General features: G+C 42.0%; 1 protein-coding gene across 1 annotated transcript in view; it reads left to right on the top strand.

The window, feature by feature from the left end:
• Nucleotides 1-640: 640 nt before the first annotated feature.
• Nucleotides 641-26,761, top strand: part of Usp31 (ubiquitin specific peptidase 31) — a 64,905-nt gene continuing 38,784 nt past the window's right edge. The window contains exon 1 of the mRNA XM_057777338.1: nt 641-1,415. Within this exon, the coding sequence (XP_057633321.1) occupies nt 798-1,415 (618 nt within the window). The 5' untranslated portion in view covers nt 641-797. The remainder of the gene's footprint in view (nt 1,416-26,761) is intronic.

A 26,761-nucleotide genomic window follows, 5' to 3' on the forward strand; every position in this document is an offset into this window, starting at 1 on the left:
AACACACACTAAGTGTTCAGTAGCTATTAATGAATGAATGAATGAATGAATGAATGAATGAGTGAATAATGGGAGAGTTCGGTGGATTTAAAAGCTGTTTTGTTTTGTTTTTGTTTTTTTAATAAAACTTTTCAGTAAGGCAAGCCTGACAATACTGGTTTGCTGGAATCCCAATACACATCCTGGAAGAAAAGCCCACCAGAATGCGCCAGGCTCAGTGACCGCGTTCGGGTGGTACGCGGCATTCCCTCGGGAGCCAGGTGTGTTAACTTGCCTAGGACAAGACAAAGTTACGCTCATGAGCTCTTTCACTACCTGGTAAGGAGCAGTTTGATTTCCGTACTTTTCCCTAGATCTCTTCCATTTGATGAGCGAAGACAGAGACCCACCCCTAAAATTCACCACCCAGCGCCTGCCCAGCGTGCAGGACTATGCCCACACTAAACATGGCCAGTCTTGGGCTTCACGCCGCAGTACCACGCCCGGAGCCTAGAGTCTTAGGGTCGGACTGCAGGGACAGTACTATTCCCACAGTCAACATGGCGGCGGCGCAGCTTCAGCGTGGGGCGGGGCGCGAGTCGAGCGGGTCACGTGATCCGCCCCTTGGGCGGCCGCGCGCGCACGCGCGCCCCTCGGCCGCCGCTCTCTCGCTAGCTCTCACTGCTGCGCTCTGAGGTGGTGTGGGGCGCGAAGCCCCCCGGGCCGGGTGAGGCGCGGGCGGCGGGATGCGGCGGCGGCCGTGGCGGGGTCGCGGTCCGGGCGGACAGGCGCGGTGATGAGCTTCGGCAGCTCCCGCCATGTCCAAGGTAACGGCGCCCGGGCCCGGGCCGCCGGTGGCGGCGGGCGGGAAGGAGAAGCGCTCGTTCAGCAAGCGGCTGTTCCGGAGCGGCCGCGCCGGGGGCGGCGGCGGAGCTGGGGGCCCTGGACCGGCCGCGCCCTCGTCGCCGTCGTCGGCGCGCTCGGTGGGCAGCTTCATGAGCCGCGTTCTCAAGACGCTGTCCACGCTTTCGCACCTCAGCTCCGAGGGCGCCGCCCCGGACCGCGGCGGCCTCCGCAGCTGCTTCCCGCCCGGGCCGGCCTCCGCGCCTACGCCGCCGCCGTGCCCGCCGCCGCCCGCCTCGCCCGCTCCGCCCGCCTCTGCTTCCGAGCCGGTGCCCGGCGTGGCGGGGCTCCGCAACCACGGCAACACGTGCTTCATGAACGCCACGCTGCAGTGCCTCAGCAACACCGAGCTCTTCGCCGAGTACCTGGCCCTGGGCCAGTACCGGCTGGGCCGCCCGGAGCCGTCGCCTGAACCAGAGCAGCCGGCGGGTCGCGGCCCGCACGGTCAGGGCGAGGTCACCGAGCAGCTGGCGCACCTGGTGCGGGCGCTCTGGACTCTGGAGTACACCCCGCAGCACAGCCGAGACTTCAAGGTGAGCCCCGGGGGCCCTGGAGCTCGGGCGCTTCTCGGGCTCCTCCTCTTCGGGGCCGGGAGGATTTCTGCGCTGGATGCTCAGAGAGTTCTGGAAGATAACCCAGATGACAAAGGAACGCGTTCCTCTCACCATTCAGCCTGCCTTCTTCGAGCGCCCCAGAACACAGGCGCCAGCTCCATCATCCGCCTGGGGGATGGATGTTGCCAGGAGCAAGACCCTGCCTTCTTGGAAACTGCAGTTTTTGGAGCGGGTGTTGGTGGGAGAGCATCCAGCAGGGTTCGAATCCGGCTGCTTCTGTCCTAGCAAACCGAACCTGTTTGTGCTGCCCGTTTTCCTGGTACCTACCCTCAGCAAGTTGACAGGCTCCATTGGACACTATGAAATTACCCAGTTGGGGCACTTTTAGGGGGTTCAACCTGATACGTAAAGTGCTTCAGCTGTGCCTAGGACCCTACACATACAGTGTTTTGTTTCTTTTTATTCTTAAGTAAAATCAACCAGGTGTTAGCCAGCTAGTACTTTGAAGGAGGCAGAACCTGGTGACGTAACGGATGGGGGAGGTGGTCCTGGCCCTGGTTTGCAGCTGCTGGTGGAGCTGTCCGCATTGGAGAGAGGGTAGGCTTGGAGAGCAGAGTGTGCAAGGTCCGGATGGTGAGGGTCATTTGGGCGGTCTTAAGGAGTTGGGGGTCTTACTGCACGTTGAGCAAGGAGATGACTGGAGACTGTAGAGAGGACACTTCGAGGTGGGCCATGGGTAGGAGAGTTGCTAGAGTAGAACAAGGAAAAAAAATCAGTTTCTTTTCATTCCTTTTCTCATCTCTCGTGCTTGGGAGAACACCTTAGTTTGATATTTAGCCCCTTTTTTTTCCTTCCTATGTCTGGCACCCTCATGCTCTACCAGCCTTCCTTATTCCTTGAGACGGTCTTGCTACTTAGTCCCAAGGCTGACTTTCAGCTCTTCCCGACAGCCTCCTGTGTGCTGGGATCAACCTTTCCACCCCTCTCTTTTTAAGTAAGAAAACAAGTTTCAAGTTGAAAAACTTTGGCGAACAGCATTGTTTACTCAAAAAAAAAAATTTATATATATATATATACACACACACACACACATACTTTGTGTTTCTGAGCCACATTTGTGTGGCAGTCAGAGGACAGTTTGTGGAGTCAGTTTTCCCATCTAGGTGTGGGCTCTGGGACTTGAACTCAGGTTGTCATGTTTCCCTGCCCAGCCATCTTGTCAGCCCAACAGGAGCTAAATTTAATAAGGTTATGCTTTTATTGGATTTTTTTATTTGTGTTCTATTTATGGCAAGTGGTACTGGTTTCCTATTGGCGCTATCAAGTTTCTCTCTGAAATACATTTCTCTAAGTACTGATTGGATCGCAGGCCCTAATGATGGTGTAGCTGAGGAGCCACACTGCTGTTGCATGCCGTTCCTTTTAACCAGTTTTTGCTTAATGTTGCTGTTTGATCTTGAGATTTTGAATGAAAATATTAGTCTGAAATAGGGACTGGAAGAACAAAGATTCATGTAAGAAACTAGGAGAATGCTATTTTTATAGGACTCTTCTCCTTTGCTTAGAGTTACCCGTGAGCAGCCACAACAGTGGGGAGTTTTCAAGGCGGGATCCTAGTGTGAAGTTTGCAGTTTTTTGGTACATCAGCATCTTAGCATGTAAACATTGCAGTTGCTTTTCCATTAAGCTGTGAGCGAGCAGAAATGGGTTAGTAATTCTAGATGTGCAGAACCGATTGATAGGCATACTTTGGCAAAGTTGAGCATATTCTTCGAGGTTGTTCCCATTGCTTTTTATGAGGTTGTGCTCACTTTTACATCCATTAAGCTACCAACAGAAATGGGTCAATACTTCTAGAAGAATAGAGACTTTAGAGGCTTATTTGGCAAAGTTGAACACATTCTTGGAGTCCTCGTTTTTGAAACAGTGTAGACTTCTGAACCTTCAGTAGAGTTTGCTGTGTATCCATTAATTCACCTCCCTAATGAGAGTGCCAGGAAGTAGACATGTTGAACAGGCTGACACAGTAATCTGGTGGTTCTGTGGTGTTCCAGAGGCTTCACTGTTTATATTGCTAACCCAGTGCTAACCCAGGCCATCCTGTTTCCACTCTGTTGTCTTTAGTGTTGCTGGGATTTTAGTCTCGTGTTTGTCACCTCATGGTTGCCTGACAGCGACACCTGCTGTACCTGTGCTCTAGTAGGAAGTCAGGAAGTTATGAGAGAAATAACTGTTCTCTTAGGGGCCCCCATCAGGCTTCTGCTGACACGTCACTGACTACCTGTGTCAGCTGCCACTAATGCTAGAGGCAGGTGTTTGGGTTTCCTGCTTTAATCCAGAAGATGAGTCTCTTAGACAACTCACCCAAGTACCTCATTGACCATGGGTCAGAAACTTGCAGTGAGGGGTTGAATCCAGTGGGACTTAGGTTCACTGGGAGCTCATTGTACTTGAACTTGTACTCGACTAGACTCACATTTACAGCTCACTTGAGGATCTTGTAATAAAGCCAATTCCAATTTGTTGGAGTGGGGCCTCACAGTCTGCTTTTCTGACAAGCTTCCTAGTGCTGGGGCTGCCGCCTATCTAAAGGCTCTTTTTTGAGCAGATGAGGGGACATCACAGAAAAGGAGGCACACTTTCCTGGGCCAGGAAGTGATAAGGGCTAGTGTGAAACTGCAAATACTTTGAGGAAAGAGTGAGACATTAGTAGTTGGTTGCACCATGGCTAGCTGTAGTGGTGCAGGCCACCTTGGAGAAGCATGTTTAAAGAAATCATGAAGGGCTTTGTGGGCTGATTTGGACTTTAGCTTCTGAACATTGGGAACCAGAGCTGATACAGTAGGAGAGTGATAGGATTTCTGTCTCCTTCCCTGTCTCTTTACTCCGTCCTTTCTTTTGCCTCTTTCCTCTTTCCCCCTTTTTCTCTGTTGCTCTCTGTGGACGATTGGTTTCCCCCTTCCTTTTTTTATTGAATATTATTTTGAGTATAAGGAAAGTTGAAGATGGATGTCTGTTTGTGGCCAGCATCGATCATTTGTGTATTTTTCATATTTAAGTAGCTCACTGAATCTCAAGAGTCCTGCTCAGTTCTTGGCTCCAGGCAGCCATCACTTGACTGGAGCCAGCAGTGGTTAGAATCAGTTGGCCTTCTTGATTTTGCCTTAAGGTCTAGAAGGCAAGCATTCACTGTGGAGTTGTGATTTTTATCATGTTAAATCTTCCAGGTTAGTCATGTTTCTCTGTTAGTTTTCAGTTAGAGTTCCTCCTTCTCCCTCCTCCTAACCACATTGATTTGTGCTTAGGGCACTTGCCAGTCAAATGTGTTTGTTTTACTTTGCTTCTGGTTTGGACTATGGTTGTGAAAGTTGTGTTTTCATTTGCTAGAACGACAAATTGACTGGCCCAACTTTGATATACTTCAAGAAATTTCTCTAGATTCAGCCTGCATCTTTTTTTTGGGGGGGGGGTACACATAGCTTTTCATGCTCTTAGAATGTTGGTTTGCAGTCAGAGCATTGTTACCTTTTTCTGTGCCACATGCCTCTAATCCCCTGGGACATTTGTCTGTGTTTGGAGACATACTTGGTTGTTATACCACATGGGGCGAGGGTGCTGTTGGCATCTAGGGGGTAGATTTCGGGAATTCTGTACTGCAGTGTGACCCCACGATTTAGCCCAAGATGTCATTGGTGAGGTGGAGAAGCATTTTGTCTGTTTTCAGCCCAGATTTCCCTAACTTTCCAAGTCTCTAGCCTGTTTACCTTGCAGCTTGGTGTTTGTTTGTGCATGTGTGTGCATGAGTTTGCTCACAAGGGTAAAACTTAGACTCAAACCTTGTGTCAGCAACTTTATAAAACAGAGGAGTAAATAAATGGTTTTAAAATCTGAATACTCATTCTGGTGTTTTTAGGGGAAACCAACATATTGCTTTAATTTTACCAGGAGCATAACTGTTCAGGTTCTTATGAATTGCCTTTTGATTTCTAGTACTCAGTGCTCTTAGTAACAAGTGAAAAAGACAGATGGGCACTTTCAATCAAGATAGATAAGTTTTGTAGCCTCAAGTTTTCAAACCATGCTCTCAAAGGGCAGCTGCAGCAGAGTGATCTACTGATGGAAGTGCTCTGCAGCCTCCTTCCAAGTTTGTAGGAATCAAAACACGAGTCTTTGGCCTGGAGTGGCCTTATCAGCTCAGCCACTGGCATGACAGGTCTCAGCAGAGCACTTGAACAGGCCTGGTGGACATGCTGAGACAAGCAGCATTTTTTCCCTCTGAGACTGGTACAGAATTGCAGAGAAAATAAGGTCATCTGCTTCCAGCTTTGAATGTATGCCATTGCTCCTGAGGCTTAGGTACTTTGAGAGATCTTGCTTAAAAACAACCCTTTCCTACTCTTTAAATGCATGAGCTGGTGTGTGCCATGTCTTACCAGGTGCAGGAAGTGAGAAAGAAATTGTCTAGGAAGGCTACTTGGGGAATAAAATACACAGACAATTGTAGAACTCCATGTTTGCTGATGTTCTGGTTCTTTTTGCTATTGTAATACCACAGACTGGGTGATTTTTAAAGAATTTTATTAAAATTCTGGAGACTGGGAATCGCTGTTGAGAGACCCACACCTGGCAAAGGGCTTCTTCTGTCATCATATGGCAGGGGACTGAGAATTTGTGAGTTTTGGGGTGTTAAGGAAGGAAGGTAAGAATGGGAAGTAACTTGGTCTTTTTAATCATAGACCTACTCCTCTGATAATGATGTTTATCCATTCTTGAGGGCAGGGTCCTCATGCCCAATTGCTTCTTAAAGGTCTCAGTATTTGTAATGGGGATTGCATTTCAAAAACAGGAGCTTTGGGGGTCATGTTTAAAACATGGCATCCGACTTAAACCACACTATGTCTGCTCAATTATTGTGTTTAAAGGAGCTAGTAGCTGAGGTGAGAGGTTGGTAATAGAGGGTTTAATGTAGAGGTTATGGAACAAAGTTCTTGCCCTCAGAGGACTCAACTGTTTATAAAGAAGCGATTTTTGAATTCTAATAAAAGGTTCAGTAGCAGTTCAGAGGATTGTAAACTGCACTGTAAGCAGTTAACACTTCTACAAACTGAAGTTCCTAACACTGTACTAGCTAGGCTTTGGGTATGTAGTGTTTAAATACAGTGATACAGCAGTGGTAAAATAAGGCACAGGCAGCATAGTCCCTTCTCAGAACTTGTCAGAGCGAAGGTGGATATCAGCCAGTGAACACTGACAAATAAGAAATTTTAAATCCTAAGAACTAAGAGAAAGATAAGGTACATGAGTGAGAATAATGAATTTGGCCAGATGGGTTGGGAGCAAAATGGACACATTTAGAGTAAGAAATTTTAAATCCTAAGAACTAAGAGAAAGATAAGATACATGAGTGAGAATAATGAATTTGACCAGATGGGTTGGGAGCAAAATGGACACATTTAGAAGTCTGACAGGCCTTGTTTGTGATGCAGGGAGGAGGCAGGAGAGTGGGGCAGACAAGGCTGTAAAGGGTAGGTCTCACTGGGTCTTGTAGGCCAAGGTGAAATACTTGGTTTCATTCTGAGCGAAGGCTAGCTGCTACTAGTTTCTAAGTATTCTTGCATGAGTGTGTTCAAACATGAAATGCTCATTCGTGGTGCTAAATGGTGAACAGAGTAGAAATTTGAAAACTAGTCACGAGATGGACTGGTGAAAGATGGGGCTGGATTTGAGACACATGTAGAGGTAGATTGTCTTTTCTTCATCATTGTCAAAAAACTGATTATGTATATGTCTAAGCTTGATTTGGTTCTGTTGTCTGATGTTTGTCTTGATGTCAGTGCCACACTGTTTTGATTACTGTAGTTGTAGTAAGCTTGGAAACCTGTTGTGATACTTTCACCTTTATCCTTTGCAAGTTCTTTTGGTTTCCAGAGTCTCTTGATATTCTGTATGAACTCAAGGACTTTATTTATTTATTTATTCATTTTAATTTTATTTATTTATTTGAAACAGGATTTCTCTGTGTAGCACCCTGGCTGTCCTGGAACTTGCTCTGTAGATCAGGCTGACCTCGAACTCACAGAGATCTACTTGCCTCTGCCTCCCAAGTGCTTGGATTAGAGGCGTGTACCACTACCTCCTGGCAAATTTAAGGATTTCTGTTTCTGAAGAAAAAAAAGTTTAGAATTTTGTTAGGGATTGCATTCATCCTGTGGATTGTGTTGGGTAGCAGTATCATTGTAATGATACTGTCAATTTTCCAGTCCACAAAAATGGGAGAATTTTATTTATTTATGTCATGTTTTATTTCTCTCAGCTGTGTTTTATATTTTTAGTGCAGTCTTTTTCTGCTTCCTTGATTAAAACAGTTTCTAGACGTTTTGTTCTAAATGATGCAGTTGTAAGTGGAATAGCTTTGATTTGGGGATGGGATCTGGGATCTTCGACATAAAACAGGTTTTCTGCTGCTGAATTGAGAGCTACACTCTCAGTTGCATAACTAGAAGTGCTAATTTCTTTTTGGATTGTTTATTAATAGTGTATAAAAGAATGTAATTGACCTTGGCATGTTGATTCTGTATCCTACAACCTTGCTAATTAGTTTATTAGTTCCAGTGAATTTTCCTAGTATCTATAGTTTTCTACATAAAAGGGGACATCATTCATGAACAGAGATCGGCTTTTTTCCAATTTTGATATTTTTAGTCCCCCCCCCACTTTAATGTAAAGTAGTATCCTTGTCTTATTTCTTGGTCTTAGAGCAGTTGCTTTCAGGCTCCCGGGATTGAATGCCATTGCCCCTGTCTTGAAGAAATATCCTTTTCTACTGGTTTGTTGACTTATTTTCCTCCTTGAGACTTGTTTGTTTGTTTGTTTTTGTTTTTTGTTTTTTGTTTTTCGAGACAGGGTTTCTCTGTGGCTTTGGAGCCTGTCCTGGAACTAGCTCTTGTAGACCAGGCTGGCCTCGAACTCACAGAGATCCGCCTGCCTCTGCCTCCCGAGTGCTGGGATTAAAGGTGTGTGCCACCATCTCCCGGCTATTTATTGAAAGCCTTAATGTTTCTTTCTGTATCAGTTGGAGATGCTCCTGCCTCCCTTCTCTCTCGTTTTGTAATGTGTGGTATTTCACATTGCTTGTTATTTTAGTATGTGGAACCTTCCTTTCACAGCAGGAATAAATCCTACTTGGTTTTGCTGTCTGCTCAGATTTTGATACTTTTCCCTTTTATGTTTCAAAATAGTTCTTTCTTTAGTAATTTAGTAGTTTGCCCGTGGAAGCCTTGTGTGATGTGGAATTTACACTGTTTGTGTAGTGTGGTAAGTGGTTAAGTGTAGACAGGGAAGTAGTGGCCTGTGTTCTAGTCCCCTCTTCTACTTACATTGAGACCTGGAGGCTTGCATCTCTGGTCTTCACTTCCTCATCTGTAATGTGGAGATGGCAGTATATCTACTTCCTAACCCGTTTTGGAATATATGAGAGAAAAACCTGGCAGGAGGCCTGCATTCAGTGCTCAGCAAGTGCTAACTGATGCTATTGTTCTCATCCAACCTTACTGTCACCCTGCTTCTGGGCAGAAGGCTTCTTTAGCATTTGATGATGCATTTATGAATTTTGCATTGTTTCATTAGTTCTATTGGTATTAAATATTGCTTATTCTCCTTCATGTTCTTCTTTAAAATTCTCATTTTTTCAAGTTAAACAGTTATTTTGTGTGAATTTTAATGTTAAGTATCTATATTAATTTTAGACAGAGAACTATACCTTCTGAATACTTGCTTGCCATTGACAAATGCAGTAGCATTCAATAAAATTGTAAACTAGTAACTATACAATGAGAAAGCTTGCATCAACTAGTAACTAAGAAGAAACTGAGGTAATAAAGAACTGTCTGTTCCCCAAAGGATAACAGGATTAGATACATTTATTCATACATTCTTCTGGGAACCAGATAATCCGTATGTTGTATGAACTTTTGAATAAGAGAAACTCAAGGGGATTTGGATTTGGATTTCTTAACCCATTGTTTTGCCCCCCCCCCCCCAGTTCCTTGTGCAGTGGGCAGTGATTATGTCTTATTCAGCATCAAGTTCCCATTCCTGGTTTTTGGAATGTACACACTGTTGGTTAATCTGCACTGAGTAAGGAAGCCACAGCTAAGGACAGCTTGCATACTAGATTGTTAGCAGTGTGGTTGTGCTGATGATGGCCAAGTCTCAGACCTCACTTGAGGCTTTAAACTTTCAGAGCGCAGGGAAGAAATCAGAAAATGGAGCGGCGGGTCTCAGTACACAGAACTTATGAGCCAATAAAGCCAGAGAATGAGTTGCTGTGCAGAAGAATGCCATTCCTGTCACTGCTCTACTCCCTCCCCTCCCCTTCCCTCCCTCCCCTCCCCTCCCTTCCTCTTCCCTTTTTCCCTTCCCTTCCCCTCCCCTTCTCCCTTCCCCCCTTTTCTCCCGTTTTCTCCTTTCCTCTTCCCCTTTTTTCTCCTAATTTCCTTCTTTCCCCCATTTTCCCCCTTTCCCTTTCCTCTTTCCTGATTTGAACATGTGCAGCATATGCCCTGCAAGGTGAGTTGAGCGTGTTTGGCAGGTTTATATGTGAAGAATGAAGGAGAAAGAGTTGAAAATAATATGGAAGGTTCTTGAGACAAGGTAGCTTGGGGTGGCACTTTTCAAGACTGGTAAACAAAGTGGAAAATGGTTTTGGAGGTGAGAGGTGAGTTTAGTTGTGTTTGAACTTTTAGAAACCTAGACAAACCCATTTTTAATGCTGTATTTGTTGAGTGCTGAGCATTTTCAAGAGGTGTGCAAGAATCAATTTAAGTTGAAAGGAGCTGGCCAGTCGGATCTGCCCATGGAACAAACAGCGTGAACCAAACAGTTGGTGTAACATAGATACTTGTTCCCAGTGTATTGTTTTACATCTTCCTTTGTGTACTTTAGGCTTTTGCTTTGACTCGGTCACTTCTGTTTTGATATAGTATGTGGTTTGATGGATTTTTCCTGTCTCTTTATACCCTTGTCACAATGAGGGGCTACTAAATGGGGCAGTGTTCTCTGGCTGTATAGTCCCCACAGCTGTTTCCTATAGTAAAAACTCTGAAAAACAATGACCTCATAGTTTCCACATACTCAAAACTAAACAAAACAAATCCAAACCCTTTTTCTTGTAGTAGTAGAAGAGAAGTCATTAAAAATTGAGTAACATTTGTCATCTGTTGCCTTTTCCTTCAAAAATACTTGTTTGCTTTGTTATTAATTGTTCATTCAATGTTCTTCAAATAATTTTTTTTCCCTGTATAACAAACATTTTTTTTTTCAGGGAGCACATGGGGTTATCTTGAGTCTTTTGTTGTGTTGTGATTGTTTCTTGTCTGTGTAGAAGCCATTGTTCTGTGCCTGCACTGAGGCAGTGCCTAGAGGAACTGGCCAGTCGCTGAACATCTGTTGCTTCTTCCCTCCAGTTGTTAAGCTCAGATGACAGCAAACAGTACATCCACAAACAAACAATTCATGCTTCAGAAGATTCCAGAGGGCTGGTCAGACAATGACTTTGTTGGTATCTCTCCTACTGAAAGCAATGTTGCAGCTTATCTTCAGATCAGTACATTTTAACTCTTGTATTCTAACCTTTAAGAATAAGGCATAACTTTATTTGGGGGGAGCATGGAACTGAAGATATGGCTCAGGGGCTAAGAACATTGACTGCTCTTCTGTTTCTCTCCTGCCCATCCCCTGGTTTAATTTCTAACATTATTTAATTTGCAACTCCAGTCCTAGGGGATCTGATGCCCTCTCTGGCCTTCTTTGACCTGAAGGCATACATGTATACACACAGGGCAGACACATGTTAAGAATTAAAGAATCATAGTCATGAAAAGACTCTGTGTGTGTATTTTGAGCCATATTAGTTACAAAGTGATTTCACACTCAATTTTTAATCTTCACAACAGCTCTGAGGAAGAGGGCTTATTGTTACTCTTGTCCTAAATTTGTTTTAGATACTGGGATTCTGTGCTAGTGAGCAGCAGAACTGGGCTGCAGTTCTGCACGGTTTTTGTGAGCGTTGAATGAGGAAGTGTGAGGAGGGTATAGTGTGGAACAGCGATTCGCAACCTATGGGTTGCAGTCCCTTTGACAAACCTCTGTCTCCAAAAATGTTTACGTTACAATTCATAACAGTAGCAAAATTACAGTTATGAAGTGATCATAAAAGTAATTTTGTGGTCGGGGTGTCCACACATAAAGAACTGTATTAAAGGGTCACAGCATTAGGAAGGTTGAGAGTCACTGGTGTCGAAACTAGTACTCAGTACATGTCACAGAAATGATGAATGGGGATAATACAGGTCCTTGCTGTCAACTAAGGCCACTTGAATGTCTTCATTTTGACTCAAGTACAGGGATTAAACAGGCCGTTGGAGCCATTCCTTCTACCCTGTGTGGTTTTAAGAGTTCTTGGACATCAGATGTGCTGCTACCCTTCCCTGCTGCACTTGAACACCGAGTTACTCTTTCTAGTCCTGGAGTTCCATGTGACCTAGCAGGTTTCCAGGTGTCATCTTAGTCCTAACATTTTTGTTGGTGGATCAGATAAGGTTCCACTAGGGATGCTGATTCAATTTGTAAAATTATGAAACATATTCCATGTTACATAAGGCATACATAACTATTTTTAAAGTTACAGTAGAAATGGAATAGAATGCTGTATTTTGTGTTTGGTCCTCAGTGAGCTGCCCATGGTTTCATATAGGAAGGGCCCTGGATGTGCATTGGCATGATGCTTATGTCAGTCCAGATACCAGATAGGTGTACAGTGTTTTTCTGTCAAACGAGTCTCATAGTCTGGGCAGGTAATGACTCTGTTCTAGGCAGACTGCACCTAAGGGTTAGTGTTTCATTGTGGGATCCTTGGGGTAGGGCATTGCATAATCTTGACTGACAAACTTCCATTTCTGCGGCTGATGGTGGAGTAGCAGAGAAAAGAGATGTGGCTTGGGAGGCATGCCTTACAGTAAAATAAGGGATTTGTTTTGAGGAAAGGCATTTGGTAGCTCTTCTGCACACAATTCCAGCTCTTAGTTCTGGACACCTTATGTCTTAGTTATATAACTGCAGGAGTCAGTCTACCTTCCTTATTTCTTAACTTCTAATTTCAAGTTTGTAATGCTGCCAGATTAGACTTCTCAGAGTTTGCTTGTAATTACATCTCAGAAATTGTTACTGCCTTTACTGTTACACACAGAATGCAGTGTGCATTCTTAGCATTTAAGTTTCTTCATGACGCAGTCCCTTCTTCTCTGTGTTGGAAAGCAGTGGAGTACAGTTAAGGGCTGAATGAAGTGTATGAAAATTTGGTTCAGATCCTGAGATCTGTGGCAAGGGACTTTCTCCCTCTTAGTTCAGTTTTATTTTATGACACTGACATAATTACAATACGTTCTTGCTTGGCATGGTGGCTTACTCCTGTAATTCCAGCCTTTGAGAGGTTGGGATAGGAAGATCATTAAGTTGAGCCAGAATGATATTTTTTAATTTTACATTCAGTTCATCATTTCCTCTTTTCCTCTTCCCTCCTTTCTTTCCAATCCCTCTCTCCCATTCCACCCCCCCCCCCCCCACGCCCAATACAGTCCTCCATTCAGGAAAGGGAAGGTTTCCCACAAGTATCAACAAAACATGGCATAGCAAGTTGCAGTAAAACTAAGCACCTCCCCATGTATTAAGGCTGGGCAAGGTGACCTAGTATGGGGAGTCAAGTCCCAAAAGCCATTATAAGAGTAAGAGACAGCCCCTGCTCTCACGGTTAGAAATCCCACAAGAGGAACAAGCTTCAGAACTGTAACATATATGCAGAGGACCTAAGTCAGTCTGATGCAGGCTTCCTGGCTGTCGGTTCCGTCTCAGCCCCTGTGAGCCCAGGTTAGTTAATTCTGTGAGTTTTCTTATGGTGTCCTTGAGTCCATTGGCTCCTACACTTTCTCCCCGTCTTCTTCAGGATTCCCCACGCTCCACCTTGGTTGTGGGTCTGTATCTGTTCTTGTTAGTTGCTAGATGAAACCCCTCTGATGACAGCTGGGTGAGGTACCAATCTATGTGTATAGCAGAACATCATTAGACATTGGTACATTGATATTTTTCCCCCTCCAGTCATGTTTGGTTTTATTCTGGGTCTCTGTCATTCAGCCTATGGGTCCCGGTGCTTCAGGCAGTTGTCAGGGTGGGCTTATTCTCCTGGCACGGGTTTTAAACCAGTCATTGTTTGGTTACACCCTCAATTTCTAGGCCACCATTAACCCCCCTCCCCCCAGCACATCATAAGCAGGACAGACTGTGGGTTGAAGGTTATGTGGGGTCCCAATCCCTCTGCTGGAAGTCTTGTCTGGTCACAGGAGATGGCCAGTTCAGGATAAGTATTTGCTATTGCTAGGAGTCTTAGCTGGGGTCATCCTTGTAGATTCCTGGGAGATTCCCTTGCACCAGGTTTTTACCTGACCTGGAAATGTCCCCTCTTCCAGTAGTCTCTTTCAGTACTGTCCCCTACATCATCCTCCATGCAACCCGATCACTCCTCTTCCCATCACCATTCTCTCACAGTCCATTCATGAAATCTATTTCCCCTTCCTAGGGAGATCAGGGCAGTCTCCCATGAACCCTCCTTATTACCCAGTTTCTCTGGGTTAGTGGATTGTAGCCTAGTTATCCTTTATTTTATAGCTAATATCACTTGTGAGTGAGTATATAACATGCTTGTCTTTCTCGGCCTGGGTTACCTCAGGATGATTTTTTCTAGTTCCATCATTTGACTTCAAATTTCCTGGTGTTCTTGTTTTTAACAGCTGAGTAATACTCCATGTGTAAATGTACCACTTTTTCTTTATCCATTCTTTAGTTGAATGATGTCTAGGCTGTTTCCAGGTTCTGGCTATTACAAATAAAGCTGCTATGAACATAGTTGAGCAGGTGTTCATGTGGTATGATTGAGTATATTTTGGATCTATGCCCAAGAGTGGTATATCTGAGTCTTGTAGATTGATTCCCAGTTTTCTAATACTACGCCACATTGATTTCCCAGCTTGTGGATTCTTGTTGCTTCACTACACTGTGCACCCATCTCAGTAATAATCCAGTACTGCTGCTAACAAAGGACATTTGAAACACTTTGCAGTGTCTACACCATAGATGCTTTGAGGGCTGGCTCTGTCGCTGTGTTTGAAAATCACTTGGAGTTTGTTGTCGACTGGATATAAAGTTAAAACCATGTTTTGTTTTGCATTTGATTTTGAGGGACTTTTGTCTAAAGTTTTGTTGCATTATGTGAAAAGTAGAATTTATGACTTGAAGTCAGCTCCACAAAGTGTGATCTGTTTAAAAGTTTTAACTTTTTCTTCAATCCTTACATTCTGTCCTTTCTCTCTAAATTTTATGAATTATTCTTCCATTGTTCAAGTACAAGCAGATGTATGTGGATGGTTTGTATTGATTTTGTCTCTCCAACTTGGGTAAATGGTAGTTGCACATCTGTGTGTTTGTCACATAAGTGCCTGTTGTATGCCCTGCACAGGGAGTTATTTTATATTCTTTACAGTATTGTAAGAGAGATATGCACAGTGTTATTTGCTTTATAAATTATGCAAAGAGCATTTTCTGTACAGACTTCTCATCCCTGAGTCTCCTGCCACATAATAACTAGTCCTGTCCTTTCCCTTTGAGCATCACTGAGACAGACCGTCTTTAATCTGTAGGAAGGACATTGACATTCATCCTTTTTTTTTTTTTTTTGAGAGCTACCATGCTAGTGGGAGAATGTTAATGCTAAGTCTATCTTTCCTGTGTACATTCGTTTTCAGTAGTTATAAAGACACATTAAATTTAGACTATCCTTCAATCCGCCGTAAAGTAAGAGCCCCCTTTTAACAGTTCAGTGATACCTTGGTAAATATCCCTGTGTTAGTCTTTATTTCATGTAAGTTACAATAAACCCCAGTAATTAAAAGACAAACTCCTTTAAAAGCAATTGCTCCTGGGAAATATCTATGAATAAATAATTTGGGGATTTTAACAGTAGGAGAAAGAATGGAAAGAGGCCTCATTTCCTGATGATAGAGAGTACTTTTTGTCTTCATGCAAGAGGAGAGGTCAGTTGCCCTTCCTCTGTTTGATGTTGGGAAGCTGGTTGGGGTGTTGTAGCTTGCTTCTTTCCTGGATACTCCTGGTTATGTAGTCATCATCAGACACCATGTTGGGTTGAGAGTAAGGGAGGCTGTGGTTGGGAGCTACTCCTTTCCTTTGGAAAATCTGTGAACCTATGTGTTTGACTGTCAGAACCCTGGAGCAGCTGAGATCTTAGCAGGCTATTGAGCTCCAGTTTCCTTAGTTTTTCTTTTATTATCATCATATAACTAGATTCAAAGATTGTGGGTCTTGGATAACCCACTGGGTGTAATTCTCAGTGTGATATGTTCTGTGCTATTGAATTATCTATCTATCTATCTATCTATCTATCTATCTATCTATCTATCTATCTATCTATCTATCTAATCAAAATTAGAAAGACTCCTTCAAGTATTATTTAAATACCAACTGTCCTGAAGATTTTTAACTTTTTTATAGGGATGGCTGGATCACATGCTATACATACTTTTTCACACTTTGTGCTCTCTTTGACTAGGGTCCTTTAATACAAACATTAGCTGTTGAGTCCCTCTTCTGTGACCCCGGGCATTCCTTTGGGGCCATACAGGTGAAGGTCCTTTAATACAAACATTAGCTCTTGAGTCCCTCTTCTGTGACCTGGGGCATTCCTTTGGGGCCATACAGGTGAAGGGTTCTAGGTTGCTGTTTTGTTTGGAGTAGTCTCATTTCTGTTTTTTGGTACTTACTCCCACTGCTCTGCACCAGCACCCTTCATTCTCAGCATTCTCTTGCTGTGTCCTCTTCCTGGGAGACACTATGGCTTGCTGCTTTACACCTGTATTTGACAGTTTCTGATCTGCTTCTAGCTAAGTATCTGGGTAAACAGAATTTATAGGAAATACGTAGATCTAGAGCCCAAGAGTATAGCTGAAGACATTTTAGTGTTTTTTCTTTTTGAAGGTAACTTTTAAACTTGTATAGATTATTGTATACAAACAAAAAGTGGACAGGTCATTAGAGTCCAGCTTGATGGTTTGCCCAGGTACAAAATAAAGACGTTACCAGTGCTCTAGAAGCTCCTGCTCTCTCTTAGTGGCTTTTTCCTCCACAAAGGTAGCTTCTCTCCTTGACTAGTTTTGTTTCTTCTTCACCTTTATTTTGAATTAGATACAAAGTATATATATATAAATATGTTTAAAAAGTAATTTTACTAAGGTACAGTACACATACTAAATTATGAATTTTAGGTATACAGACATATAAGCAGGTTTTGGGATTTTTCAGGGGGTTTGCGACTACCACAGTTCCAGAATTCTGCATTCCCTTAGAACCTTGAAAACTCGCAGTCACTCTGTTTCCCCACTTGGCAGCCCTCGGTAAGCCCCTTGTCTGCTTTCTGTCTCCATAGCTGTACTTGTTCTGGATATTTCACATACACTTGTGATATGTGGCCCTTTTTCTATCTTTCTTTTAGCATGTTGCTTTAAAAGGTTACTGTTTTATACCATGTATCTTATTCCTTTGCACAACAAAGATAGTTATATATGAGATTCCACCTTTTTTTTGTGATAGTTTATGTAACCTAATCTGGCCTGGTATCAGGCAACCTAGCCTAGAACTTGCATTCCTGCCTCAGCCTCCCAAATGCTGGTATTTCAGGTGTGCACCTTTTCTTCTCACCTGTATTCAAGTTTTTTTTTTTTTTTTCCTTTTGGTCCTTTGAAAGACATTGGGGGTAATTTCCAGTTTGGGACTTACAAATAGTGCAGCTAGGAACATATTATTAACAGGTTTTTGAGTGGATGTCTGTTTTTATTTCTCCCAGGTATGTACTAGGACTAGAATTGCTAGGTTGTATGGTAACTTTGTATAACTGGCCAAGAAGTGTCAAACTCCTTTCTAACATGTCTATATCATAATTGATACTAATCCTTTATGTATATGTGTTTGTATATATAATTTTGCATTATGCAATTTCTGTTTCATATTGTATTTTGAGTAGTTTTGTCATAAACATTCTTTAGCTCATGAACATAGTAATCTCTGGGGACATTTAAATGACTTATGGTTATGACGAACCTTTTTACATATATCTTTTATTTATTTCTTTAGACTAAGTAGTGATGGTATTCCTGCCAGGAGTTACCTTAAGTCATGTTGTTACCCACTTTTATGGGATTGACTGTTTACTAGCAGTTGGAAAGAATGTCTCTGCTGAAATTTAAAAAGGTTTCTTTTATGTTGCTAAGTGGAAAATTTGAATTTCTCTGGTTAGTTGTGAGGTAGGAGAGTTCCATCCGGCAGAGCGAGTGTCAATGCTAGGACATCATGGTAGGTGGGTGTCCTGCCATCAACCAGGTCTAGAAAGTAGAAGTAAGTGTATCTTTGTGATAGTAATATTTTGATATTAGGGTATTACTCTATTCTGACTCCACAGTCTTCCCTTTGGTGTTCAAATAGCCATATACTCTTCCGTTTAGTGTCCTGATACTTTAGGGAGATGACCAAGACTTATTCAAAATAGGATTGGTTAAAATTGGACCAGACTGGACATAGGTTATAGGAATATTCTAAAGTATTCTTTGATAGGAAAAACTGGGTTGGTTTAATGAGATCACATTGTGAGACTGAATGAGCAGAGCAGAGTGCCTGTGACTGGTTTGGAGACTTTGTTTTCCTGAGCCTGAAGAGTTGGCCTGGTTTTGGGTGTGGAGAGAGATGCGTGACCTGTGACTTAAAAGCATTCTTAGCCTCTTAAGATTTATTGGGTTTACTCTAGATTTATGGCATTATAAATGTATGATGTGTATTGAAACTTTAAAGATCTGCTTAGGAATAACATCTCTTTGTGACTCTTAATAGATGTTTTAGCTCTAAGGATGCAGTAGAAGAGAAAGGATTCAAAGCAAGAGTATCTTTACAATAGTTTGGATTCCTTATTTAAAAAAAGTTATCCAGAAGTACAGGTCAGGTATCAAATAACAGCATCTCCAAAATCAGGAGGATATATGGTGTGTGTGGGGGGGTGGAGGGTTTTCCTTCTCTCTTATATTTTCTTCTTCTTGTTTGTTGAAGAAATTTAGTCTATTTTCTGGTAGCCTATGGGTTTTCCAGGGAGAAGAAAAATGCATCTGTATTCAGTGTGTGTAAGCTTCCCCCGTTAATCGTTCCCCAGACAATACAGTAGTATACCAACTATTTATATAGCCCTTACACTATATTATATCTCATAGTAATCTAGAAATTAATTTTTATATGTCGATGTCCATTGGCTAAATGCAAGTACTAGGCCATTTATTTTATAAGTTATTTGAACATCTGTAGTTTAAGTATCCACAGATACTTAAACCAGTCTCCAGAGGGACAGTTGTACATGCATGTTTGGTCTTACGGATAATTAAGTAAGGTTGGCCTTGCCACCTTTCACTCCTTGCCTTTCCCACTTATTCAACCTCCCAAGAAGAATAGGTTGCTTCTGCTTCAAGAAACACTGACTGGCTTCTCTTCTGGCTTCCCTCTGCCAGATTGGGAAGCTGACCCTGCTGTGCTAAGGACACTTAACTTTATTCCTACCCTCTGTAAGCCAGTGAGTAGATGGCATAGTTCGTTTTTTCTTTCCCTCTCTCAGTTGTTTTATAATGGGAGTGTCATCTTGCCCCCCAGTGATAAGGTCGGGAAGTTGATAGCTTGTAAACCTGTGACAGAAAATTTTAGTTTAAGGCTTTGCAAATCTGTTTTTTTATTAAATACTTTGTTGAGATACCAGTTACTTTAAATTGTGTAAACTTAAGTTGTACATTTTGATGCTTTTAAAATGAAACATTTTTAATGTTCTGTGGTAGCAATATATATTAGTTCCTTAGATATTCAAATAACTTTTCCAGTTTTCTTCTTTGACACTTAATTGTTTATGACTGTTATACTTCCCTTAGGACCTTTTTGTTGTGTCAGGTTTGGGTGTTTGTTTTTAAATTCTAAGCCAAAATTTCCCACCTTTCTTTAAAAAGAGAAAAAGAAAAAAGGCTTTGCTTTTCTGTAGTTGGGAAGAATTATATATTTGGAAATACCAAGAAGGTGAAAAGAAGATACTTTTGAATTACTTTTTGCTTTATTGGATACATAAACGTTCTGTGGTGAACTGAGCTGACTAACCCTGGGAGTCATCTCCCTTCGCCATATGTATGCAGAGGACAGTGAGGATGAATCCACAGAGCAGCTTGAGCAATGTGAGGTGCAGAGCTTGTGCTGGTGAGAGACAGGGGTTTCTTGTTTGCTTTCTCTAGCATCCTAGGCTGGTAGGGCAGAGAAGTCTTCTTGCTGCCACTTGGTCTTCCTAAGTATCCCGAATACCTTTTAGATAACTCCCCAGTTAGATAAACTGCATTTGTGTTCCAGGTTATTATTTGTTTGTTTTGGGTTATATTTTGCTTTTTTATTTTATATGTGTGTATATGTTCCTATGTGCCTAAGTGTCCATTTTGTGGTTCAGTTCTTGCCTTCCACCTTTAGTGGGTTCCAGGGATTGAGCTCAGGTTGTCAGTCTTCCACAAGTGTCTTTACCTGCTGAGCCTTCTCATTGACCCTCAAGACTATACTTACTATAGAAAAAAATGCACCTGAGAATAAAATGGAAACAGATGAGCAAAGATTTATTTAAAATTAACAACTAAACTTCCAGAAGCCTTTGGATGAGAACAGCTGTTATTCAATATCTAAACCTGTTTTTGTCTGCCTGGACAGTTGACGTTCAGTGTGAGAAAACTTAAGCCCTGTGTGAGCCTTAATTGAAACACTGGGTTACAATTTGTTGCAAGGTACTTTGTTTACCAAGGAAGCTTTTCAGTTAGGATAAGCTTGAAGAGTAAATGTTAGCTTTGGACAAGCTACTTCATAGTTTTTTCAAATTTTACTTTTGCTGTTGAGACAGGATCTCTCTACATAGCCCTGGATGTCTTGGAAATCACAATGTAGATCAGAGATCTTCCATCTGCCTCTGCCTCCCAAGTGGTGGTATTAAAGGTGGTGTGCACCATCACACCAAAGGTTTTCATTTGTGACTACTAATATTGAAGCATGGACTTTTCCTCAGGATTAATTCTGTAGGAAATAACCCCTATAGATAATTACCCTGAGCCAGATTCAGTATAGGCACTCAGTAGATCTTGACATTTAATATTGTCTTAAGTGACATCGTGCAGTTATTAAGGGGGTCTCTCAAACTTCTCATAACCTTTGGTGATTAAAAAGTTGAAATCAGCTGGGTGGTGGTGGCGCACACCTTTAATCCCAGCACTTGGGAGGCAGAGGCAGGTGGATCTCTGTGAGTTTGAAACTAGCTTGGTCTACAAGAGCTAGTTCCAGGATAGACTTCAAAGCTATGAAACCCTGTCTCAAAAAACAAAAACAGAAAACAAAACAAATAAACAAATGTTGCAATCAGAGCTTTTCCAGGTTGGTCAGTTTTGATTGCAGTCTGCTTTCACTTTAGAAGTAGAGTCATTAAAAAAAAATTACACTTAAAAAATTACAATTAAGCTTTGTTTGGTTTCCTAGATGACTGATGGGCAGCCGGGGCTGGGAACCTGTGCTTTGGGTCTTCTTTTCATTGTTTACAGGGTTATGTACCATTTCAGGATACGTCTACTCTTCATGGTTTTGAGAACTCACATGATAGAATCTGCATATTTTTTCTCTGCCTTCACCAGAGTCCCTACATGTCCCTACTTCATCCTTCTAAGGAAGGAGAGTAAAGGAGTGGGTAGAGGTCGGGCCGGAGGCATCTCAGTATATAAGCTGGGCATAGCTGTGTGTGTCTGTTTCCTTAATGCTGTGTGGGGTAGACACAGAAGGATATTTGGGGCTTGCTGGCTCCCAGCCTAGTTCTAGACTCAGTGAAAAAACTGAAAAGAACAAGGAAGATGCCAGGTGTGATGGTAATGGTAAATGTCTTTAGCTCCCAGCACTAGAGAACCAGAGGCAGGCAGATCTTTGAGTTTGAGGCCAGAGTAGTCTGCATAGTTAGCTATTTCAAGACCAGGCAAGGGCTACCATGAGACCCTGTCTTGCGGGGGAGGGGGGAATATAGGAAAGAACATTGCAGGACATTTGATATCTTGTGGCCTTTATACCTGTACAGGCGTGCACACTAAATGCATGTATATGTTCATATACACACATACTTTTGGATTTGGGAATATTTTGGACTAGGAATGCTTATCCTGTATATTTGTCCTGATACTTCTGTGATTTTTTTTTTTTAAATTCTATTCACTAATTTTGTGTGTATGTGGATGTCAGAGGACATCTAGTGAGAGTCAGTTCTTTCCTTCCATCACGTGGATTCCAGGGATCAAACTCAGATTTATCAGGCTTTGGTGTCAAGTGCCTTTACCTGCTGAGCCATCTTACTGTGCTAGTACTCAGACCCCTGGGAAATAAATTCTACTCTCCTGGCAAAGAAAGTAGATAGTGATTGGTTTGATGAATCTTATAAACCACTTTGTCTCTAGAAGAGTAGCCTAACTTCTGATCAGGCAGTCATATCAGACCAATATTGTGATACCTGTTTCCCATGAGAGGAAATCAATATCATTACTGTGTTGTCTTTGTCTTGGGGTCAGGTAAAGAATATTTATGACCAGTTCCTGGGGCATGAGATATTGCTTGTTCGTAGGGCTCTATGAAGCTGTCTCATAGAATCTCATGTCTGCAGGTTATAGCTCCAGTGTAGACTGTTTTTCTTCTCTGAGCTATGTTTTTGTTTCAAAGGGGAAACGATGCTCCTTTAAAAAAATGTTATCATGAAGCTTAGAGGCTTGCATGTGTTTTGACTTATTTGGTAAGTGTCTGCAAGGATCATCAGTTGAGGAGACAGTTGGTCTAATTATGGGTAGGATATATAGGTCTTAAGCCGATGGCTTAGTATAATATTTTCCAAACAGAAATATCCAGATTCTATAAAACAGATGCAAATATATAAAGTTGAATTTAAGAAGGCCCATGTTTTATTTTTCACAGAATCAATATATTGCATAATTTTAATGCTTTAATATATGCTATTATTCAGCAGATGATAGTGATAATCAACTATTTAAAACTGTGCTGGGCGGTGGTGGTGCACACCTTTAATCCCAGCACTCGGGAGGCAGAGGCAGACGGATCTCTGTGAGTTCGAGGCCAGCTTGGTCTAAAAGAGTTAGTTCCAGGACAGGCACCAAAGCTACAGAAAAACCCTGTCTTAAAAAAGAAGAAACAACAACAAAAAAAACTTTAAAAATATAGTGACTAAGTTTAGTACATCAAATACATTAAGGTTTAATAGTGAAAAAGAATCTTAAAAGGAGAATCGAGGTAGGACCAGATATGACTCAGAACGTGATGAAATTGTTTGCCAGGGCTGTAGGCTTGAGCCAATTAAAGATTTTGACCATCCGGGTCTTTTCTACTCACTCATTCAGTGAATCACATCTGTGGTGGCTGGTGGCACTTAGGAGTCCTGACTTCTACTTGTGTTTTTCTGAGGCACATACTAAAGAATTGGCTGTTATTCTGTATATCTTTTTGTCTGGGGAAAGAGGTAAGATACGTAGACCATGTGTGACCATGTGTGTCCTTGGTGAGATATCACCCTGCTGAGGTGCTAAAAGTGGCAGGAAGGGGAACTTTTGTGTTTGTTCAGTGGGATTTTCTTTTCCTTCAGTTCTTCAGATTGTGATATGGTTATTGAGAGTGGGGTTGATCCAGTATGGGTTCAGTTGCCTGTTTAGTCTTGTTTGACAACTATCTTACTAAGTAATATATTACAGTATCTTGGTACATAATGATTGGTGGGTGAGTCTAGATGAGTTGAAGATCTGAGTGGTAAGAAGAATAAACAAATAAAAAAATTAATAATAAAAGAAACATAAGCAAACAATGCAATTCTTGATAAAGAATTAAAAGTTGACCCGACTCTGAAACTTCTTCCTTCCTTCCTTCCTTCCTTCCTTCCTTCCTTCCTTCCTTCCTTCCTTCCTTCCTTCCTTCCTTCCTTCCTTCCTTTCTTCTTTTCTTGGTTTTGTTTTGTTTTGTTTTGAGACCAGGTTTCTCTGTGGTTTTGGAGTCTGTCCTGGAACTAGCTCTTGTAGACCAGGCTGGCCTTCAACTCACTGAGATGTTCCTGCCTCTGCCTCCTGAGTGCTGGGATTAAAGGCGTGTGCCACTATTGCCCAGCTTGACCCTGAAATTTCAATGACTGCTGTGTGTAAAGTTTCATTGATTATAATGAAGATTGTAATTTTAGTTAATTTGTTTCTGGGATACACAAGCTGAAGAAAATAAGAATGTGATCTGAACAGAAACTCTTTGTGCTTCTGGCAGTTGCTGTGGCCTAGCTACATGCTTTAGACTTGTTATTTCTCCCAAGATATGTAAGAGCTCTTAGCAGTGTTTTCTGTTTCTTCCATGAAGTAAAACATGCAAAGCAAATGGGTGGGAAAGGTTTCTTGTACTGTCTATAGTTCACCTGTCGGTGTCTAGGACTTCCATTGCTTACTTGCTTCTGTTGGCCGACTCCCCCACCTCCCAACACCTGTTTAAGGTGGATTCCTCTCTTTTTAATCCTTCCTGTTTGAACTGAAGAATTGTCTTCAGATCTCTCCTTTCCATTAGCTGTTTCTGGATAGTCAGTTTCTTTCCTTGCTTACACAAATCAAGTCAGTGTCTGGGATATGAAAAATGGTCTGTGGAAACTTCAGTTTGCTTACTTTTCTTCTGCTGTGATAGATATTTGCTTCACTGAGATCAAATGGGCAAGTGACCCTTTTGTTTGCCATCCCAGAGGATGAACATTCCAATGTCTGTTACTTGACTTTTCTGTAATATTTTGCATTGTTGCTTGTATCTCCTTGAACTTCTGTTTTGGTTCAACTTGTGTGAACTTCTTTGACCAATCTTACTTCCTTTTCTTATGCTTATGTTCATCAAGATTCTGGCCTGGTGGTTGACTGCTCTTCTCACTAGATACCCCGTGGGCTGTTCTCTGCTCATTTGATAGTCATATGCCTTTCTGATTTATTTCACCCACCTAGATATCTTTCCTCAGCACTATGAACAACTTCATTTGGGGTGATGTAGGCCTCAAACTTGGGCTGAAGAGATGGCTCAGCAATTCCCAGCAACCACATGGTAGCTCACAACCATCTGTAATGAGATCTTGTACCCTCTTGAAGAAGAGACCTGGTCAGGCATCCTCATCAACGTAGACCGTGAAACTCAGTATGGACAAGTTCAACAGACCCGCCATGTATGGGCTGCCCATGCATACTTCAGTATTGCCAGGGCATAAATTTTATTTTCAAATTTCAGGCCTTAAACTCAGCTTGTTTAGAACTCTATGGTTCCTCATTTTCAGGTTTATTCCTGATCATTACCCAAGTCAGAAATAGAAAACCTTGATAATATTTCTGTTTTTTTTTCTTTAGCTCCACTGACCTCGTAACACCAGCTACCTATTTCTCTTTCATACTTAGTCAGCAGCTGGTCAACTCTGTGGTCCCTCATTTTCAGGTTTATTCCTGATCATTACCCAAGTCAGAAATAAAAAACCTTGATGATATTCCTATTTTGTTCTTTAGCTCCACTGACCTCATAACACCAGCTACTTATTTCTCTTCCACACTCAGTCAGCAGCTGGTCTACAAAAGATGTCCTAGTTTTTTTTTTTTTTTTTTTTTTGTGTGTGTGTGTGTGTGTTTATCCTATCTCATTTTTCTACTGTACATACCAAAAGCTTTCTTTTGATGTAAGTGAAGGAACAGACTAAAAGCCAATACCTTTCACAGTAGAGATGTCCAGAGGCACTGAAGAAGCAAAAATTTAGAGAGCTGAATCCTAACCACTACACTACCAGGGAAGAAGTAGAAATAAAGACCAAGGAAAAAGTTTGGCCTCTGATGGGAGAAGTTGGGTATTGTAGTGAAGGCAGTTCTGTACCTGTCCCACCGTGCATATTGTTTCTGGATGACATCCACATTGTATTTCTCTAGCTGTGTTTGTTATCAGGTCCTCCCTCTACTACTTTTTGAGACAGGTCAGTCTCTGTATCCAGGCTGTCCTTGAACTCATACAGTAATCCTCTTGTCCCAGACTCTTAAGTGCGTGCATGTTAGATGTGAGCCACTTACTTGTTTGCCGGTGTCACATGTATTATTTCTAATGTCTCTTTGACTCTTCATCCCAAACAGAATCTTAAGATGTTTTATAAATCAATTTTTTGCTTGTTATTTACATGTAATTAGTCATTAAGCTGTGACAGTTCTTCACAATCAAATTACAATCTCTTTCTTTCTTTCTTTCTTGGTCTTTTATTATTTTTCTTAATTGGAACTATAGCAGGCAGTTTGTGATTCTCTCTGTGTGTATGTGCACCTGCATGACGTGTGTGGGGATGTACACACATCCTGACACCTGTGTGAAAGTCAGAGGACAGCTCTGTTTCTATAAACCTTTTCATGGGTTTTGGAGCTCAAGCTCAGGTTGCCAGGCTTCCATGACAAATGACTGACTGCTAAACTGTCTCTCTGGCCCCATTTGTAGTTGGTTGGTTTGCTTTGTCATTCTCTACCTTTTATAATACTGGTAGATCATTTCCTTCATGAAACTCTTCATTTGGTTCTTTGAGCTCTGTGCTGTTGGCCACAGCTCTCGCGCTCTCTCTCTCTCTCTCTCTCTCTCTCTCTCTCTCTCTCTCTCTCTCTCTCTCTCTCTCTCTCTCATTCATCTCCTTTGATGTCTTCCCAAGCCTAAATGTGTCTTTTGGGTTTTCACCTCTGGCTTAATGTCTTGTGATATCACTGGGCAACCTCAGTGGTATATGTGATTATAGTCACTCATCTGTTGACTTCTGCATCTCTGTCTTTATTGTAAACTCTGTACTGAGCCTAGAAGTGTATTTTCTCAGTTGTCTGCCCTGTTCTCCTCTTAGAGTCTCTACGGAGTGTCAGCCATAGTGGATTTCAAAGAGAGCTCATCACTCTTTCTCTTTTCGCGTTTTATCTTGATGTAGTCAAAAGCTACCATCAGAGAAGACATGGGTGAGATAGAGGTTTAATACCTAAATTGGATCACAAATTCTATTGATTCTGCCACATTTCTAAATCTCTTGCAAATTTGCTGTCTGTGTGTCTTCAGTGTTGCCTTAGACCTTTGTT

The sequence above is a fragment of the Chionomys nivalis genome, chromosome 8, assembly GCF_950005125.1.
Source record: "Chionomys nivalis chromosome 8, mChiNiv1.1, whole genome shotgun sequence".
NCBI lineage: Eukaryota > Metazoa > Chordata > Mammalia > Rodentia > Cricetidae > Chionomys > Chionomys nivalis.